Source organism: Saccharomyces cerevisiae, chromosome XII, assembly GCF_000146045.2.
Source record: "Saccharomyces cerevisiae S288C chromosome XII, complete sequence".
Classification (NCBI taxonomy): domain Eukaryota; kingdom Fungi; phylum Ascomycota; class Saccharomycetes; order Saccharomycetales; family Saccharomycetaceae; genus Saccharomyces; species Saccharomyces cerevisiae.
The window spans coordinates 483733-500570 of NC_001144.5; the positions used below are offsets into that span (position 1 = coordinate 483733).

Below are 16838 nucleotides of genomic sequence, written 5' to 3' on the forward strand. Positions count from 1 at the left end.
TTATATGGCTTTTGTATGTCATGATTTGTTCTTGTACATTATGTGTTGATATTAAACAAATTGATTTTTTTTTTTTTGCGATAGCAAGCAGATAATGAAAGAGACAAGGACTTGGAACATCCGATAAGACTGCGCCGATATCGATCTTACAGTCCTTCCCTTGTGTCATGACTTTCGGAAAAGCATCCTCGTCGACTGGTAGTTTGCTGTCTGTCACGTGCTGAAGGGTCTGATACATTTTTTTAAAGATAAGAGACGGGGTTTACCCTTCGGAGGACTAAGCGAGATCTCCAAGTAAAGATCTCGCTTATCAAGAAAGCAGCCAAGTGTGGAACGTCCTTTTTTTTGGTTTCAAAAAGATATTCAACAGTTTACACTGCAGCTTTAATTGCCTCAAAAGGATATCATGAGGTGATCTAGGGTCAGAAGGGAAAGATTACAGCATCTTGAGTTGAATCACATCTGCAAAAGGTGGTATTATTGACGTTGCTCTTCCTTAATGGAAACTCATGGGGTTTGGAAAGGAGGTGCGGTAATCTATTTTTTTCGAACACAAAACCTAACCTTGAAAAGAAACTGTCCAATTTCATTGAACTTACCTCAGAACGGGCCGGAGTCTTTGCTTTCAGTCTAACATGGTCTAATTTCTTCGAAAAGCTTCATTTAATTGTTAGACTGTGGTTTTACAAGGAAAAAACCAGTGCTATACTGAAGCGATACCCAGAACTAATTACCTTGTGTGACGATTCGGCTCAGCGAAACGGACATGGTAAAATTGGGAATTTGAAAGCAGGCAGCAGCCTTGTACAGCGACATGACGATAGGTTTAGAATCCCCATCACGTACGAGTTGAAGAATTCTACGAAGGCTCTATGCGTTATTCCTCTATCGGTATAAAGTGTAGCGTTGTAGGGGGGATATTGGTGGTTTAGTTGAATTTGCGCAACGAAATTATAGAACTCATAAAAGTTCAATTCAATACTTGAAACCCTTAACGTTGGTTCGACCATCAATTGTTTGGACATAATAGTTTTATTCTGCGGCCGATTTCAAAATTTAGTAAATCAAATGTTGAAGCATCACCAGTAGGATGACCACTCCCATGACAAAACTCCGTCCCAAAGATAGCTTGATCATCCTAAGCGGGTCGCATTTTACTATCCCCAGTTCCGAAGAATAACAAGGCTCAATGCATATGCTGTTTATCGTGCTCACAAGGCGGTATGACGTTTTTAGCAATGTAATTATATTAAAAAGATCTTCAGTCACTATGAGTGGTTGATTGCCCCATAGAGAGCTATAAGCCGACGTGAAAGCTGCTGGTTCCAGCTTGGCTCATGTCGTCACCAGTCACTAGTCACTTGGTCGCATTCATTGCTACTCATCTGCGAGTGAGCATATTTGAGATCTGACTTGCCAAGGGATTAGAATCACGTAAGACTCTTGATCCTTAGAAGATATTTCTGACAAAGAACCACCTAAGCCATGCAAGTTTTTTTTTTCATTTGGTGGCGAAACAAAGGTGATGAAAGTTTCTTCTTGTACAAACGCCAAGCCCGATAGGTGAGACAATTCTTGAAGTAATGGACCTCTGAGTAAGCATATCAGTCGAATGAAGTTCCAATATGCGTTGGCCAAGGAACAGCTAGGCAGCAACTCGCGCAGTGGCGTCAAAAAACTAATAAGTAAACACCACTGGCTTCCGGAATACTATTTCTCTGATCTCTCATTTTCTGTTGTACAGCAGTGGGACAGTAGAGCCATTGAAAAAACTACAATCATATCTTGTATGCGGCCCGCAAACCAAGAGATTTATCCTTTGAGACATTGTGAGACCCTCCGTTCGCAACCGTGCTCTCTGTTTTCATCACTATATGCACGCTCTTTCCAAAGCTCCTGCACTTTGCACGTGGCGGAGCCATCGCCCGGCTTCCATATGTACGGCTGCCACACCTAACTATTTCGGTTGCGGCCATATCTACCAGAAAGCACCGTTTCCCGTCCGATCAACTGTAGTTAAGCTGGTAAGAGCCTGACCGAGTAGTGTAGTGGGTGACCATACGCGAAACTCAGGTGCTGCAGTTGTTTTTTTTTTCGCGCACGAATACATCACGCAGCCTCGCCTTGACACTGCTCAAGGGATAAGGGGAAGGAGCTGAGATAGAACTGAGTTGGAGCGTTGCAGCGGCACGAGCAGTGAAAAGAGCGAAGAGAAGAGAAGCAGATAAAAGACCAAAGTAGCGATGATACTTCGATGTTTGGAGCGATTTTTCCTATGTGAATATTAGAAATCATATGTTTTGTATCAGCTGAACAGTGAATGATGTGCTCAATACTCAAATTCATCTTTTTGTTTGCTAAAAATAGCTTAACTGGCACATCATGAAAAGGATGTAGAAATTATAGAGTATATTTACTACTAAGAACTATATAAAAACACAGTGTGATGAAAAGTCACTGATCAGGCTTTAACCACCGTAGACGCCAGAAAAAACAGACCTAATCTGATCCATGCCGTAGCCGGAGTACAAACATAATTGTAGCAAAATACGCGATTTTTGAGGGTTTAGGTAGCCAGATCCAATGGCGTACTCTGGGGCATCATCTGGAGGAACTGTACCATCTGCTGTTCTTCTGCTGTGAACAATTGGTATACCATACTCTTCATAAAGTTGTTCGTTTACAATACTACCCGTAGCAGTCCAGGAACCAGCTCCAGAACCCGCCAACACGATACCTTTTGCGCCCAGGTCCTTGACGGCCTTTACTATTAGCTCAGGATTCAAGCCTTGATAGGAGTACAGAATAATGACTTCTGGAATTTCCGAAGGGTCTGTGAGGTTGGAAATGTCAAAAAATTGCCATCCATTTGGCTTGACTGGTGGGTAGTAAAACTCCACGTCATCATTTGAAAAGTAACCTAAATATCCCTGTTCATCCGCTCTGAATGTATCTAAAGAGTTGGCATTCATTTTCGTTGTCCAAAACCCAGAGGCAATACGATCGTTTAGAGTGATCATCGTGCCACGACCCAGTGATTTCTCAGAAGCAGCAATAGACACTGCTTGATATAAATTCATTGGGCCATCAGCAGACGTGGCAGTGGCTGGACGCATAGCGCCTGCGATACATACTGGCTTCTCTGAATTTATGGTCAAATCTAAGAAGAAAGCTGTCTCCTCCATAGTGTCGGTCCCATGAGTGACAACCGCACCAGCGTAGTCATCAGAGGCTAGTGCCTCGGAGATACCGTGATACAATGGGATCAGATGCGTATAGTTTAAAGAATTTGAACCAACGTTAGACACTTGAAGATAGTCCAGATTTGCCTTCTCAGCTAAAGATGGGACGGCTTCTATTAAATCATTTACGGTTAATCCCACGCTATAACCCGCCGTTGTTGCACTTGTCGAACCCTTGGAAGCGATAGTACCGCCGGTACCAAAAATTTTGATTGATGGCAAAGAAGAATTCTTCTCTTCACGAATTTTTAGTAGTGGAGCACCACTGGACATTGCGACAAAGAGAGAAAGTAAAAGGGTATTTAAAGATCTCATAGTTGGAGGTTGGTGAGTACCAGATTGCTTACAAAAGAATAGCGAGCCAACATTTGCTCTGCCTCAGGCCTCTTGGTGCTGCTTGAAGACTCATCTTATATGGCTTTTGTATGTCATGATTTGTTCTTGTACATTATGTGTTGATATTAAACAAATTGATTTTTTTTTTTTTGCGATAGCAAGCAGATAATGAAAGAGACAAGGACTTGGAACATCCGATAAGACTGCGCCGATATCGATCTTACAGTCCTTCCCTTGTGTCATGACTTTCGGAAAAGCATCCTCGTCGACTGGTAGTTTGCTGTCTGTCACGTGCTGAAGGGTCTGATACATTTTTTTAAAGATAAGAGACGGGGTTTACCCTTCGGAGGACTAAGCGAGATCTCCAAGTAAAGATCTCGCTTATCAAGAAAGCAGCCAAGTGTGGAACGTCCTTTTTTTTGGTTTCAAAAAGATATTCAACAGTTTACACTGCAGCTTTAATTGCCTCAAAAGGATATCATGAGGTGATCTAGGGTCAGAAGGGAAAGATTACAGCATCTTGAGTTGAATCACATCTGCAAAAGGTGGTATTATTGACGTTGCTCTTCCTTAATGGAAACTCATGGGGTTTGGAAAGGAGGTGCGGTAATCTATTTTTTTCGAACACAAAACCTAACCTTGAAAAGAAACTGTCCAATTTCATTGAACTTACCTCAGAACGGGCCGGAGTCTTTGCTTTCAGTCTAACATGGTCTAATTTCTTCGAAAAGCTTCATTTAATTGTTAGACTGTGGTTTTACAAGGAAAAAACCAGTGCTATACTGAAGCGATACCCAGAACTAATTACCTTGTGTGACGATTCGGCTCAGCGAAACGGACATGGTAAAATTGGGAATTTGAAAGCAGGCAGCAGCCTTGTACAGCGACATGACGATAGGTTTAGAATCCCCATCACGTACGAGTTGAAGAATTCTACGAAGGCTCTATGCGTTATTCCTCTATCGGTATAAAGTGTAGCGTTGTAGGGGGGATATTGGTGGTTTAGTTGAATTTGCGCAACGAAATTATAGAACTCATAAAAGTTCAATTCAATACTTGAAACCCTTAACGTTGGTTCGACCATCAATTGTTTGGACATAATAGTTTTATTCTGCGGCCGATTTCAAAATTTAGTAAATCAAATGTTGAAGCATCACCAGTAGGATGACCACTCCCATGACAAAACTCCGTCCCAAAGATAGCTTGATCATCCTAAGCGGGTCGCATTTTACTATCCCCAGTTCCGAAGAATAACAAGGCTCAATGCATATGCTGTTTATCGTGCTCACAAGGCGGTATGACGTTTTTAGCAATGTAATTATATTAAAAAGATCTTCAGTCACTATGAGTGGTTGATTGCCCCATAGAGAGCTATAAGCCGACGTGAAAGCTGCTGGTTCCAGCTTGGCTCATGTCGTCACCAGTCACTAGTCACTTGGTCGCATTCATTGCTACTCATCTGCGAGTGAGCATATTTGAGATCTGACTTGCCAAGGGATTAGAATCACGTAAGACTCTTGATCCTTAGAAGATATTTCTGACAAAGAACCACCTAAGCCATGCAAGTTTTTTTTTTCATTTGGTGGCGAAACAAAGGTGATGAAAGTTTCTTCTTGTACAAACGCCAAGCCCGATAGGTGAGACAATTCTTGAAGTAATGGACCTCTGAGTAAGCATATCAGTCGAATGAAGTTCCAATATGCGTTGGCCAAGGAACAGCTAGGCAGCAACTCGCGCAGTGGCGTCAAAAAACTAATAAGTAAACACCACTGGCTTCCGGAATACTATTTCTCTGATCTCTCATTTTCTGTTGTACAGCAGTGGGACAGTAGAGCCATTGAAAAAACTACAATCATATCTTGTATGCGGCCCGCAAACCAAGAGATTTATCCTTTGAGACATTGTGAGACCCTCCGTTCGCAACCGTGCTCTCTGTTTTCATCACTATATGCACGCTCTTTCCAAAGCTCCTGCACTTTGCACGTGGCGGAGCCATCGCCCGGCTTCCATATGTACGGCTGCCACACCTAACTATTTCGGTTGCGGCCATATCTACCAGAAAGCACCGTTTCCCGTCCGATCAACTGTAGTTAAGCTGGTAAGAGCCTGACCGAGTAGTGTAGTGGGTGACCATACGCGAAACTCAGGTGCTGCAATCTTTTTTTTTTTTCCGCGCGCAAGCACGTTACCCGGACCCCGTCTTAGCACACGCACACGCACACGCAGCGCTCACAGACCAGCGAAACAGACCTGAGAGCCACGATGCAGCACACGCTTACCCGGACCGCCTCTCTGCCAGAACGCTCGAGCAGCGCCCACAGCGCCGCTACTGCGTTACCCGCACTTCGCCGCCCGCCAGACAGCTGCGAGACTCTCGTCCCGCTACTGTGTATCTTTTGGTTCGTCTTCGTTAGTATGAGCCCGCTCCCGCCGGCTCGTGCCAACAAATCAGACAACAAAGGCTTAATCTCAGCAGATCGTAACAACAAGGCTACTCTACTGCTTACAATACCCCGTTGTACATCCAAGTCGTATACAAATGATTTATCCCCACTCAAAATGACATTGCTATCCGCCGGCAAGCACCCAAGGCCTTTCCGCCAAGAGCACCGTTGCTAGCCTGCTATGGTTCAGCGACGCCACAAGGACGCCTTATTCGTATCCATCTATATTGTGTGGAGCAAAGAAATCACCGCGTTCTAGCATGGATTCTGACTTAGAGGCGTTCAGCCATAATCCAGCGGATGGTAGCTTCGCGGCAATGCCTGATCAGACAGCCGCAAAAACCAATTATCCGAATGAACTGTTCCTCTCGTACTAAGTTCAATTACTATTGCGGTAACATTCATCAGTAGGGTAAAACTAACCTGTCTCACGACGGTCTAAACCCAGCTCACGTTCCCTATTAGTGGGTGAACAATCCAACGCTTACCGAATTCTGCTTCGGTATGATAGGAAGAGCCGACATCGAAGAATCAAAAAGCAATGTCGCTATGAACGCTTGACTGCCACAAGCCAGTTATCCCTGTGGTAACTTTTCTGGCACCTCTAGCCTCAAATTCCGAGGGACTAAAGGATCGATAGGCCACACTTTCATGGTTTGTATTCACACTGAAAATCAAAATCAAGGGGACTTTTACCCTTTTGTTCTACTGGAGATTTCTGTTCTCCATGAGTCCCCCTTAGGACATCTGCGTTATCGTTTAACAGATGTGCCGCCCCAGCCAAACTCTCCTGGCGAAATTTATTGTTTTTACATAAACTGTATTATGAACAGAAGGTAGTAGTGCATTAGAGGTATTACATATCACGTGATGTTTATTTCTTTTTACCTATATATGGATTGAATATTAGAGTTACCCTACGTTCAATTTCTAGATTCTATGGTGTTACCCCTGATGAGTTCTGCATCTGTCCTATCTACCTATTTTACCGTTTTGGACGAATATTAAAGGGCGGGTAACACAAATACTGTCTGCGTAATCAATCTTTTTAGGACTAATTAAGGGTAGTTCCATAGTTATTAGAATCGTATTTCTCGAATTGAATTTCCTTCCCTATGATAAACTTCTACACTGGAAGGTCATCATTATTTTTTGTTAAGTACTTTACGAATGAGAAGGTAGTTTATCAGCTTATATTTCAGGTCCGTTGACTTTTTCTGGCTACAGTTGTTTTCAACTGGTGCTGCTGCAGGATATAGGAAGTCGAAGATTTATTTTTTTGCACAGCTTAATGTTCCTGGCGAAAAAGCAGCGAAATCGAGAGGTATTTACTGCTCAGAGATATGAAGAGGTAGGTACATATTCATTGGCAGATATTCTACAATGCAATTATTATGACCAATCACACAGTATTGTGCTGACCTCCATTGAGCGATGACTAAAAAAACTTTTAGTAGCACGTTTATTATTGCTTTCCCTTGCTGCTATAAGGGAAAATTCAGTAAATAATACCGAAGATATAATGGTGTTTATCAGATCAGTGTGATGTGTTCAGCTAAATGGAAAGCTACAGATGCTATCTGATCGAGATATTGCAAGAAAAGGTCTCACAGTATTTTTTTCACGTGCTTTTTTTTCAAGGCAATGACCAATATGAAACGATCGATGAGCATAGTAAACAGTATTATCTGGATAATTCTGTATGCAATGGTAACGGATAACTTAAAATCTTTATGTTAAGTATATACAATTGCATCACTTTTTTTTTTTTGGCTTGTGGCTTATATTAACAAATTTATTGTGCATTTTTTGCAATCTGAAGGGCTGCTTTAATATTGAATACGGGAAGGGCCCTTTCACACCCCACTATAAGTGCAGTTTTAGGAAGAAAGTATTAATGTATCCTTCAAAAAAGAAAATACACGTGCTGTTAATATACCGACATCGTGTTTTGGGGAATGGGTACTAGAGCCGCCGATATCTATTCATATTTTTTATGTAGCAACATCTCATTTGAACAAGAATTTATTGACATAGAACTTTATACAAGTATGAAGAGAAATTAGAAATTAGCAGAGATGTGAAATGAACTTACTAATAAATCGGCGTGGTCATTGGTTCAGTTTTTCTTCGATATAGGATACATTAGGGACAGTGGATGTATTTCCTAGGGCAACCATTGAAACTGGTTTGTTTTGTAATCTGTAATTTGCCCACATAATAATATCATCCTTAGTGATTTTATCAACCTGCTCGAAAACTTCTTCTGGTGATAATCTTTTACCTGTGGTCACCACTTGTCTGCCTATATCTTCTACAATGGCTGTCGATCCATCCAACGATAGCAACAGAGCTGCCTTTAGCTGAGCTTTTGCCCTATTCACCTCTGCATCCGATATTTTGCCAGATTTTATTCTCTTCCACTCTTTCAGGATCTCATTAACAATTAACTGCACGTTATGCTCATTAGAATCAGTTACTATGTACATTCCCCACAGACCTGAATCAGCGTAAGAGGTGGAAAATGACATATAAGAATTAGCCAAAGAACCATTTTGACTTGCTGCAACAGCTAATGGAGAGGGGGAGTTTGTACCTGTGCCAATGGCTCTGTCCCAGTTACCAACAATCGCTTGTGTTGCCAGAGCTACAAAATAATCAGGTGCAGACCATGACACGCCTTCTAATGCGATAGCAATATGTGTTGTAGGTAACGTGTTTTCTTTGATAAACCTTTCACCTCTACAAAAAACTGGTAATGGGCCCCTTGGTGATCCCAACGGGACAGGCGATTCAGATTTGGGCACATGGCCAAAGTATTTTTGAGCATACTGTACCAATTTTTCATGATCAACAGCGCCCGCACCTGCCAATACCATTCTGTCGCCTTTATAGTTCTTGGTTATATAGTCTTTCAAATCAGTTCTTGTTATTGATTTTATGTTTTTTATAGGACCCAGAATGGTTCTTCCTAAAGGTTGGTCCTTATACGTAATCTCATGAAGATGGTCAAAAACAACTTCATCATACATCTTGTCCACCTCTTCACTTTCTCTGATGATGACATCCCTTTCTCTCTCAATAGCACTATTATCTAAAACTGACTTAGTCAAAATATCACTTAGAATATCAACAGCCTTTGGGATATCTTCTTGTAGGGACTTAGCATAATAAACTGTGTTTTCTCTTGATGTATATGCATTCAAATGAGATCCGATATTTTCAATTTCCAATTCAATTCCTTGTTGTGACCTATTCTGAGTACCCTTGAAAGCCAAGTGTTCTAGAAAATGCGCTGTACCATTGTTTTTTACGTTTTCTGCCCTAGAACCAGCATCGACAAATATTCCAACAGTAGCCGAAGATGTGTTGGGGATGTACTCTGTGGCAATTGTCAACCCATTAGGAAGTTTAGAGGTTCTGGTTCCTGGAATTTGTGAGGAAATTGTACTTAAAAGCCTCCGTGTATTACGGAACTTGGATGCTGTTCTTGAAAACATTGTATGATCACCTATCACTTTGCGCACTAGTTTGATGCCTGAGAGCAAGATATCATGATTTATCCATAGCGTTCAAATTCACTTCTTATTACTAAAGAGATGAGTCCAGCTCGATTACGAATATCACTAAATACGTGAAAATAATATTGGTCATCTAATCTGTGCACTGAACAGTAGTATCACCCATTGTTGGCTGAGAAATTAAGCTCAGCATTTTAGCTTTCCTCACTACGTGTTGAGGAATTTAATACGTAAATATAGTCTTAGTAAAGCCGTGCATTTTACTTCTTAACTCCTTTGGACGGGATCAAGTTTAAGGAGAATAAAACCCTGATTCGCACCTTCAACGCGGCTCTAACATGGTACTATCAGACTCTCACATCCAGATTGGAGTACCCTTATCCGAAGTAACGATTTTTTATTACGGTTTAAGATAATAAGGGACGCGTATGATAACTAAAAATCGTCAGTTGAAGGGCGCTGGCCATAGGTATCCCTTAATTTTGACGTCGAATTTCATAGAAGCAAACCTATATATTTTCAGTCCCCAGTGGACAGACCGTTTATCAGTTCTAATGAATCAGCAACGATTCTCAAAAAGGTTGCCCCAATTCTTAGGAAAGTAGGAATGTCATCGACTAAGTTTTTGAAACCACTCTGCAGAATAAGGGCTTTTCATACTTCAATTGCCAGATCCTTTACCATTCCTTTTCTGCCAAAGATTCCACAGAAACCTGGAGGTGTGAGTGGGACCGCAAATGATTCCTCTTATATGCCGCCCGAAAGCAGAGCTCAGGGTTCGTACCATTGGATTGTCGAGCGCGGACTGTCCTTAGCGGTTCTTCCGCTGATCGCAGTTCCCTTGGTCACTACAGGCCCTATTTCCACTTTTACCGACACATTTCTTTCCTTGGTCCTGCTAGGTCATTGTCATATCGGATTTCAGTCTTGCATTATAGACTATATTTCTGAAAGAGTCTATGGAAAGGTACATCATTACGCGATGTATTTATTGAGCTTGGGCTCCTTTTTATCGTTCGTCGGTATATATAAATTAGAGAGTCAAGAAGCTGGTCTTATTGCCTCTTTAAAATCATTATGGGATAACAAACCTGTGGAAAAAAAGAGGCAGTAATCATCAATTAATCAATATGGTTTGGTTAGTGGTGACTACCTTTTTTATTCTCGTTATATATGTGTATTAGAAATAATTTAATAACCGATTATTTATTGCTTATTTTACTGGTCCCAGTTTTCCAACAGGACTTCTTTTATGGGCAAAGTGAACTCACCCTCTTCATTGACGTATTTTCTTGACCAAAGTTGGCCAGTATTATTGTGTTCCATAGGTATCAAGTGCGTTTTAGTTTGCAGGCCAATTTTCGTTATTATGCACGCTGAATGCAACGCTATTTGGTCATTGAACAACTCTGGAAAATTGACAGTGCTGCCATGTCTCTTGTCGTTTAATATGGGCTGATTTAAAATTTGAGAGACGTGATTTCGAATCTGATGTTTTTTTCCTGTAACCAATTGTAAAACAATACAATTTTCGTCAACTTCTTTGAACTTAGTAATCTCCCTACCACCATGTGAAATCAAGAAATTATATTTAGGACCATATTTAATTTCATAGTTATTTGGTTTGTTGAAACGACCGGACGACTCGACAATAGCTACATACTTTCTTTGCAACTTATAACCGTTGTTGCCGCCCTTTTGTAAAAATCTAGAGAATTTTACACTTCCGTCTTTAGTCTTTGCAATCAGCATCCCCCCCGTAACACAATGGTCTAACCTATGTACAGTACGACATAATTCTACTTCTCTATGTGAATAATAAATAGCCTTGAATCTTTCTAGTAGTGGAGTAGGGTCAAGATTAGGATGTGTCCTGCCCCATGTTCTGCAGTCTGGTGGTTGAGAAGGTATGCCAGGTGGTTTATTAACTATGAAGTAATGCGTGTTTTCAAAGATTATTGGTATCTGCTTTTTCAGAGACATTAAAATATATCCTAACTGATCCTGATCTTATAGCCATTCATACATTGTTCCTTTTTTTTTTCCTCTTAAGTAACTTCGTGGGCCTAAGAAAAAGGTAATATGCAAATGATAAAAATGCAACAGTTCTCAAAAAAGGCATTCTGCCAAAAAACGTGAATACTCTATGTACGCTATCTAAAATTCAATTTAACGCTATTAATGAAATTGTCATGATTGAAGTCCTCTCTGTTGGAAATGTAGCTTTGAATAATATCCCTTCCAATGTCTGCTAAATGACCCTCCTTAGTTAGTGATTCTAATAATTCAGGTTGAACAGTAAATAGATTTGCAAGTTCTCTCAAAGTAGCAAATTTGTCAATCAAGGACGCTACTCCCCAATCTTCTATTGCAGTTTGGTAGCCTATGATATCCTTCGTAACTACAACACCGCCAATGGAATTGACTTGAAAGTGTGAATAATGTGACAGTAGTAAACCGTATAACTCTTCCCCAATCAACGTTAAAAATGTCTGTAAGTTTTTTCCTTTAAGAAACTTGGAAGACTGTTCAAAGATTAAGTTTAAAATATTGACAATCTCAATAGCCGGTAAGGTGTCTTGATCCAATAGCTCTTGAGATTTTGGCACAAAATCCTTCTTCTTTTGCTTGCACAAAATTGCGGAAAATTTAGTCGAAATTACCGTAATGGTCTCTTGCAAAATTATATTAATAAGTATTTCCATCTTTTGAATTTGTGAATTTGTCATCTCAATAATCTGAGCTTTAATTTCTGGCGAATTATTTAATAATGGTAAGAAAATGGATTTGATTGAAATTGACAATAAATCTAATATCTCCGTGCTCATTGAAATAAATTTCAAGAAATTTAAGTTTACCACTCCTGCTGTTTTATTAATATCAACTTTACAAATTTTCCAGTAAGCGACTTCTAACGCAATTTCCATGTACGAATCAACAATTCCCAAAAACATTATTTTTAATATTTCTAGGATGTATAGATGTGCTTTGTTTGGAATTAGTTCCATTACTCTTGCAGTAGACTCCACCACACATTTTAACATAGAATCAACATCGTTCAAAGAATAGTTCGCCGGACTGTTTGGACTGTTATCAATATCGCTTGCTGTAAAACTAGAATTTACCAAACTTGAAGAGTTGTTTGCTACATCATACTGCGTAGAAGAAGAGCTGTTGTTAAACGAATCGCTCAAAGTATTTGTACGGTTTAGACTCAAATGATCTTTATCTAAATGAGTTTTCAAAAAGGAATTAAATTGTGACAATTTACTCCTTGATGTTGAATCTTGACGAGAGTGTGTATTCCCTCTAGGAGAATGCATGAATGCATCCACATTAGTTGATAGTTTCTCCTTATACTTATCTAATAAAACCCTCTTGTTGATTTCTTTATCATAGTTTACAGTAAACTTGGATGTCATATCCACTAGAATCGCTTCCAAGGATCTTTTCTCAATACCGAAATATTTGGACCTATCATATAGATAATGCGAAAACAAATCAGCAAAACATTGTTCTAGGGTTGTTGATAAGATTTGGTTACTGTCGTCAATTTCTAATAGTTGAAAGTAATCAATTAAACTTTTAGTGAACTTACCAAATAAAGTGAACAGTCCGTGTAATATTCTCACATAAGCCAAATTTGAGATTGACAGGGAATTCCTCAATAAAACCTCAAATCTTGGTTCAATTTTTTGAGCAAAAACTCTTTGAATAAACAATTGTATCACATGAGTTGCCTTTTCTTCAAATACCCTTTTAACAATCTTGGATTCATTTTTTATTACAGTTTCCACATCATTTATCAAATTTTGCATGGATGTCTCGATGATAACACTGTGGTTCTCAAAATCAATCAGCTGTTCCTTAAACTTCACGTTTTTTATGAAAACATTCTCAAATTCATTTTCCAAGTCAATCTGCTTGGTGTCAATGAAATAATCGTGCTGATTGATGAAGCTTTGAATGACATTAACACCGCCATTAAAATTGTTGAGAATGATGGCAATTTCATTTAATTTAGTAAAATTATTCTCTCTATATGCAGAATTAAAATTCTCTAACAGCTCATTTTCCATCATTTCAGAGTACTTTTCAATAACCAGCTTTGTGTTTATTGTTTTTGGTATTGAACTTGTCTCTAGTTTGGATGATAATATCAATAGATTCTTCATTAATTTCACGGACTTTAAGTTTAATTTCCAGTTTTTAGACAGCCTTAATTGTTCAACAATATCTGATTTTCCCATGGAATAAAAGTCATTGTACCTGCGAATCAATTCCACACTTTGAATATAGTTTTGCTTTTTCTTGATTGCGGTTTCTAATTTATCTCCCAATGGCGAAACAACTTGAGTAACATTTGTCAAGCGATCATCTAGCTTGTCGAATGTAAGTAAAGTAGTATGCAAATCCTTGGATAATTTTATCACATTCTCCGAATGAATAACTTCCTGAGTAGCCACTTGCTCGGAAAAATACTGTCTTTTATTTAGTGTTTCCTCATTTAAGTTTTTTAGTTCCTTTAAGGTAGATTCAAAAGTTCTAATGTAAGGTTTTGGATCTAATTGTTTCCAAATAGCCTCTCTGATTGCATCCTGATCCTTTTCATTGGTTGGAAGATTTTTCGTGTTTGCATCAATCAACACGTCATTACGATGGTCTTTGCTCAATTCCTGAACGAATTCATTGACTGTTAATCCGCCCAGGAAATTGTCCGTTTTCAATAGTTTCTTCCATTTCGGATCGAGTTCATATAATGAGTTCATGTTGTAACACCACTTGATGACAAAGCAAATTTGCTCAATTTTCTATATCCCTTTAATGCATGAACGGTTCTTTATTTTGTTTTCTGTCGACATTCTAGTTTTTCGGAATCTCAAAATAATTAATTACATATACGTACATAAGTAGCCCAGATAAACAAAAATACCTTAAAAAAGAGTTACTAGCCGTATATGGATGTTTGAAGATACATGGAAACCGTCTCTGGTGTCGTGTATATAAGAAACTTCTAGTTTTATTCAGACGCACTCATTATCTTTGCTACATAACATTTCTCTCTGATTTGACTGCGCATCTTACCCCTCCCCCATGCATGTGGAGTCATAGGAGTAATTTTAAAGGTAGAATTTCATATTAAATATCGCTGCTTGATTATTTTGTAGCAAATCAAAAGAGTGTTTCAAGTAAGTAAAAACATTTGAGCCTCCCCATTTGTTGAAAGGAGAGAAATTAAACTTGGTTGGGGTTAATTATTTGATGGGTATATTAATTTGCAACCGCAAGGTATCGATAATAAATATTCTACAAAACCTTTATCAATAGTGGTGAAGTCTTTAGTGCGATCTACCTGGGGTTAATGAACGAGAAGTTCTTGAGATATCTTTCCTGTTTACCTCCGTGCATCCTGTAAGGAATTGGGTTTATCATTTATCATTTATTTTAGTACAAACTTTTTTTTTTGGCCCGGGCGCACTTTTTCAAGCGGTGGGAACTCATCAAAATGAAAAACTAGATACTTTTAGACTTATTAAATGGTTTAAATATTTTGAGATGTTCGTTATATCAGAAACTTCCTTACTTCTATCTTTTATTCCAATACAAAGAAGTCACAAGATTACTTGGTAAGAAAGAAGCAGTTAATTTTTAATTTTGCCGACAAGCCAAGATGCAAATTTTCGTCAAGACTTTAACCGGTAAGACTATTACCCTGGAAGTTGAATCTTCTGACACTATTGACAATGTCAAGTCCAAGATCCAAGACAAGGAAGGTATTCCACCTGACCAACAAAGATTGATCTTTGCTGGTAAGCAATTGGAAGATGGTAGAACTTTGTCCGACTACAACATCCAAAAGGAATCTACTCTACACTTGGTCTTGAGATTGAGAGGTGGTGGTAAGAAGAGAAAGAAGAAGGTCTACACCACCCCAAAGAAGATCAAGCACAAGCACAAGAAGGTCAAGTTGGCTGTCTTGTCCTACTACAAGGTCGATGCTGAAGGTAAGGTTACCAAATTGAGAAGAGAATGTAGCAACCCAACTTGTGGTGCTGGTGTTTTCTTGGCTAACCACAAGGACAGATTGTACTGTGGTAAGTGTCATTCCGTCTACAAGGTTAACGCTTAAGTAAAGTATTTTTAAAACTTATATATTTTAATTGATCGTTAAATTTTGAAAAAGGCTTTTAATATTGTCATTATTTACTTTTCTATTTACAACAAAAGAACAAATGAATAGATAGACAGTAGAGGAATATAAGTAGTATGCAGTGCCATGCGGGATCAAGGAATTTGTATCTCTAATTTTCGTGGTTGTATGCGTCTCTAAACAAGTCAATATTTTGCTGTAAGATGGTTCTGCCGCTCCTTTCAGTTCCTTTAAGAAGCGTACCTGCAGATATTTTAACATCCTCCATGGTTTCATTGACTTTACTGACAAGTTGATTGCTCAAGTCATCAACATGTTTTTCCCAATTTTCACTAAATACTTGCAAAACAGCATCGAATCCCATTTTACCCTTTTTAGCGTTCTCGCAAAACCTTTGAACTGACCAATCTTCCATCTTATTACACAGCTTTCTAATGGATCCATATGCTGTAATTTGGGCTTCCTGCTGGAAAAGTGTTTTATTAGCCGAGTCATCGGGATGCGGGCTATATGTTACAGTTTCGTAGACTTTTAATAGATTGCACATCGTTAAATTACAGCTTCTCATGGTCAAGCTCTTTTTATTTAAGTCTACCACAGAAACTTCTCTGACATGACTCATATTGGTCCCTCCTAGCATCATCATGATCCATTTGGGAACACCTTGTTTTACAGTAATCAACCGTTCAGTAACTAAGACCTTACCTTGATCCTTCAATTCTCTTCTTAAAACGTCCACTGCGATGACATGTGTAGATATTTCATTTGGGTATTTTTTCCAGTTAGCGGCGGTTACCTGGTCCCATGGATAGTTGAAATCGTAACTGTTTTGAAACAATTTCATTATCGTCTTTTAATTATTCTCGATTATTTTATCTTAGTCTGAAATCTATTCTTTCGTCCTATTGATGCTTAAATTCAAAAATATGTACATCACTTCGCATGATAATTTTATCGCCTATATATTCTTTACATTTTTCACATTCATTCCTTTTTACCGCTCTGACCAATCAACGTTGTGCCGATGCTCGCAAAAGATATTTTTGTCCGGGCAACGGCTTTTGCGACAGACGGTAATAATAGTAGGGCCCCTTGCCCCCTTCTCATCTTATTCTTCTCCTTTCTTCTTCATTCCATTGTTTTT

The 16838-nt window shown here is 39.1% G+C and overlaps 12 protein-coding genes and 2 non-coding genes across 14 annotated transcripts; 8 read left to right on the forward strand and 6 right to left on the reverse strand.

The window, feature by feature from the left end:
- Positions 1-1612: 1612 nt before the first annotated feature.
- Positions 1613-1957, forward strand: YLR159W (uncharacterized protein; the record flags this gene model as incomplete). Its single annotated transcript, NM_001182046.1, has 1 exon — positions 1613-1957. The coding sequence occupies one exon, from the start codon at positions 1613-1615 to the stop codon at positions 1955-1957; it is 345 nt and encodes a 114-aa protein (NP_757338.1).
- Positions 1958-1964: 7 nt separating this feature from the next.
- RDN5-5 lies at positions 1965-2083 on the forward strand. The gene has a single exon (NR_132227.1). It is a non-coding gene; the product is annotated as a 5S ribosomal RNA (ribosomal RNA).
- YLR159C-A (uncharacterized protein) lies at positions 1979-2110 on the reverse strand (the record flags this gene model as incomplete). Its single annotated transcript, NM_001184565.1, has 1 exon — positions 1979-2110. One exon carries the CDS (start codon positions 2108-2110, stop codon positions 1979-1981), a length of 132 nt encoding a protein of 43 aa, NP_878127.1.
- Positions 2111-2468: 358 nt separating this feature from the next.
- ASP3-4 (asparaginase ASP3-4) lies at positions 2469-3557 on the reverse strand (the record flags this gene model as incomplete). The annotated part of the gene is made up of 1 exon (NM_001182047.1): positions 2469-3557. The coding sequence occupies one exon, from the start codon at positions 3555-3557 to the stop codon at positions 2469-2471; it is 1089 nt and encodes a 362-aa protein (NP_013261.1).
- A 1707-nt stretch (positions 3558-5264) lies between these two features.
- YLR161W (uncharacterized protein) lies at positions 5265-5609 on the forward strand (the record flags this gene model as incomplete). The annotated part of the gene is made up of 1 exon (NM_001182048.1): positions 5265-5609. The coding sequence occupies one exon, from the start codon at positions 5265-5267 to the stop codon at positions 5607-5609; it is 345 nt and encodes a 114-aa protein (NP_757339.1).
- A 7-nt stretch (positions 5610-5616) lies between these two features.
- RDN5-6 lies at positions 5617-5737 on the forward strand. Its single transcript, NR_132228.1, has one exon. It is a non-coding gene; the product is annotated as a 5S ribosomal RNA (ribosomal RNA).
- A 103-nt stretch (positions 5738-5840) lies between these two features.
- YLR162W (uncharacterized protein) lies at positions 5841-6197 on the forward strand (the record flags this gene model as incomplete). Its single annotated transcript, NM_001182049.1, has 1 exon — positions 5841-6197. One exon carries the CDS (start codon positions 5841-5843, stop codon positions 6195-6197), a length of 357 nt encoding a protein of 118 aa, NP_013263.1.
- Positions 6198-6673: 476 nt separating this feature from the next.
- RRT15 (Rrt15p) lies at positions 6674-6862 on the forward strand (the record flags this gene model as incomplete). The annotated part of the gene is made up of 1 exon (NM_001184566.1): positions 6674-6862. The coding sequence occupies one exon, from the start codon at positions 6674-6676 to the stop codon at positions 6860-6862; it is 189 nt and encodes a 62-aa protein (NP_878128.1).
- Positions 6863-8133: 1271 nt separating this feature from the next.
- Positions 8134-9522, reverse strand: MAS1 (mitochondrial processing peptidase; the record flags this gene model as incomplete). Its single annotated transcript, NM_001182050.1, has 1 exon — positions 8134-9522. One exon carries the CDS (start codon positions 9520-9522, stop codon positions 8134-8136), a length of 1389 nt encoding a protein of 462 aa, NP_013264.1.
- Positions 9523-10150: 628 nt separating this feature from the next.
- Positions 10151-10657, forward strand: SHH4 (the record flags this gene model as incomplete). Its single annotated transcript, NM_001182051.1, has 1 exon — positions 10151-10657. One exon carries the CDS (start codon positions 10151-10153, stop codon positions 10655-10657), a length of 507 nt encoding a protein of 168 aa, NP_013265.1.
- A 104-nt stretch (positions 10658-10761) lies between these two features.
- Positions 10762-11526, reverse strand: PUS5 (pseudouridine synthase PUS5; the record flags this gene model as incomplete). Its single annotated transcript, NM_001182052.1, has 1 exon — positions 10762-11526. The coding sequence occupies one exon, from the start codon at positions 11524-11526 to the stop codon at positions 10762-10764; it is 765 nt and encodes a 254-aa protein (NP_013266.1).
- Positions 11527-11696: 170 nt separating this feature from the next.
- On the reverse strand, positions 11697-14312 carry SEC10 (exocyst subunit SEC10; the record flags this gene model as incomplete). The annotated part of the gene is made up of 1 exon (NM_001182053.1): positions 11697-14312. One exon carries the CDS (start codon positions 14310-14312, stop codon positions 11697-11699), a length of 2616 nt encoding a protein of 871 aa, NP_013267.1.
- A 902-nt stretch (positions 14313-15214) lies between these two features.
- On the forward strand, positions 15215-15673 carry RPS31 (ubiquitin-40S ribosomal protein eS31 RPS31 fusion protein; the record flags this gene model as incomplete). Its single annotated transcript, NM_001182054.1, has 1 exon — positions 15215-15673. One exon carries the CDS (start codon positions 15215-15217, stop codon positions 15671-15673), a length of 459 nt encoding a protein of 152 aa, NP_013268.1.
- Positions 15674-15845: 172 nt separating this feature from the next.
- UPS2 (Ups2p) lies at positions 15846-16538 on the reverse strand (the record flags this gene model as incomplete). The annotated part of the gene is made up of 1 exon (NM_001182055.1): positions 15846-16538. One exon carries the CDS (start codon positions 16536-16538, stop codon positions 15846-15848), a length of 693 nt encoding a protein of 230 aa, NP_013269.1.
- Between the last annotated feature and the right edge of the window lie 300 nt (positions 16539-16838).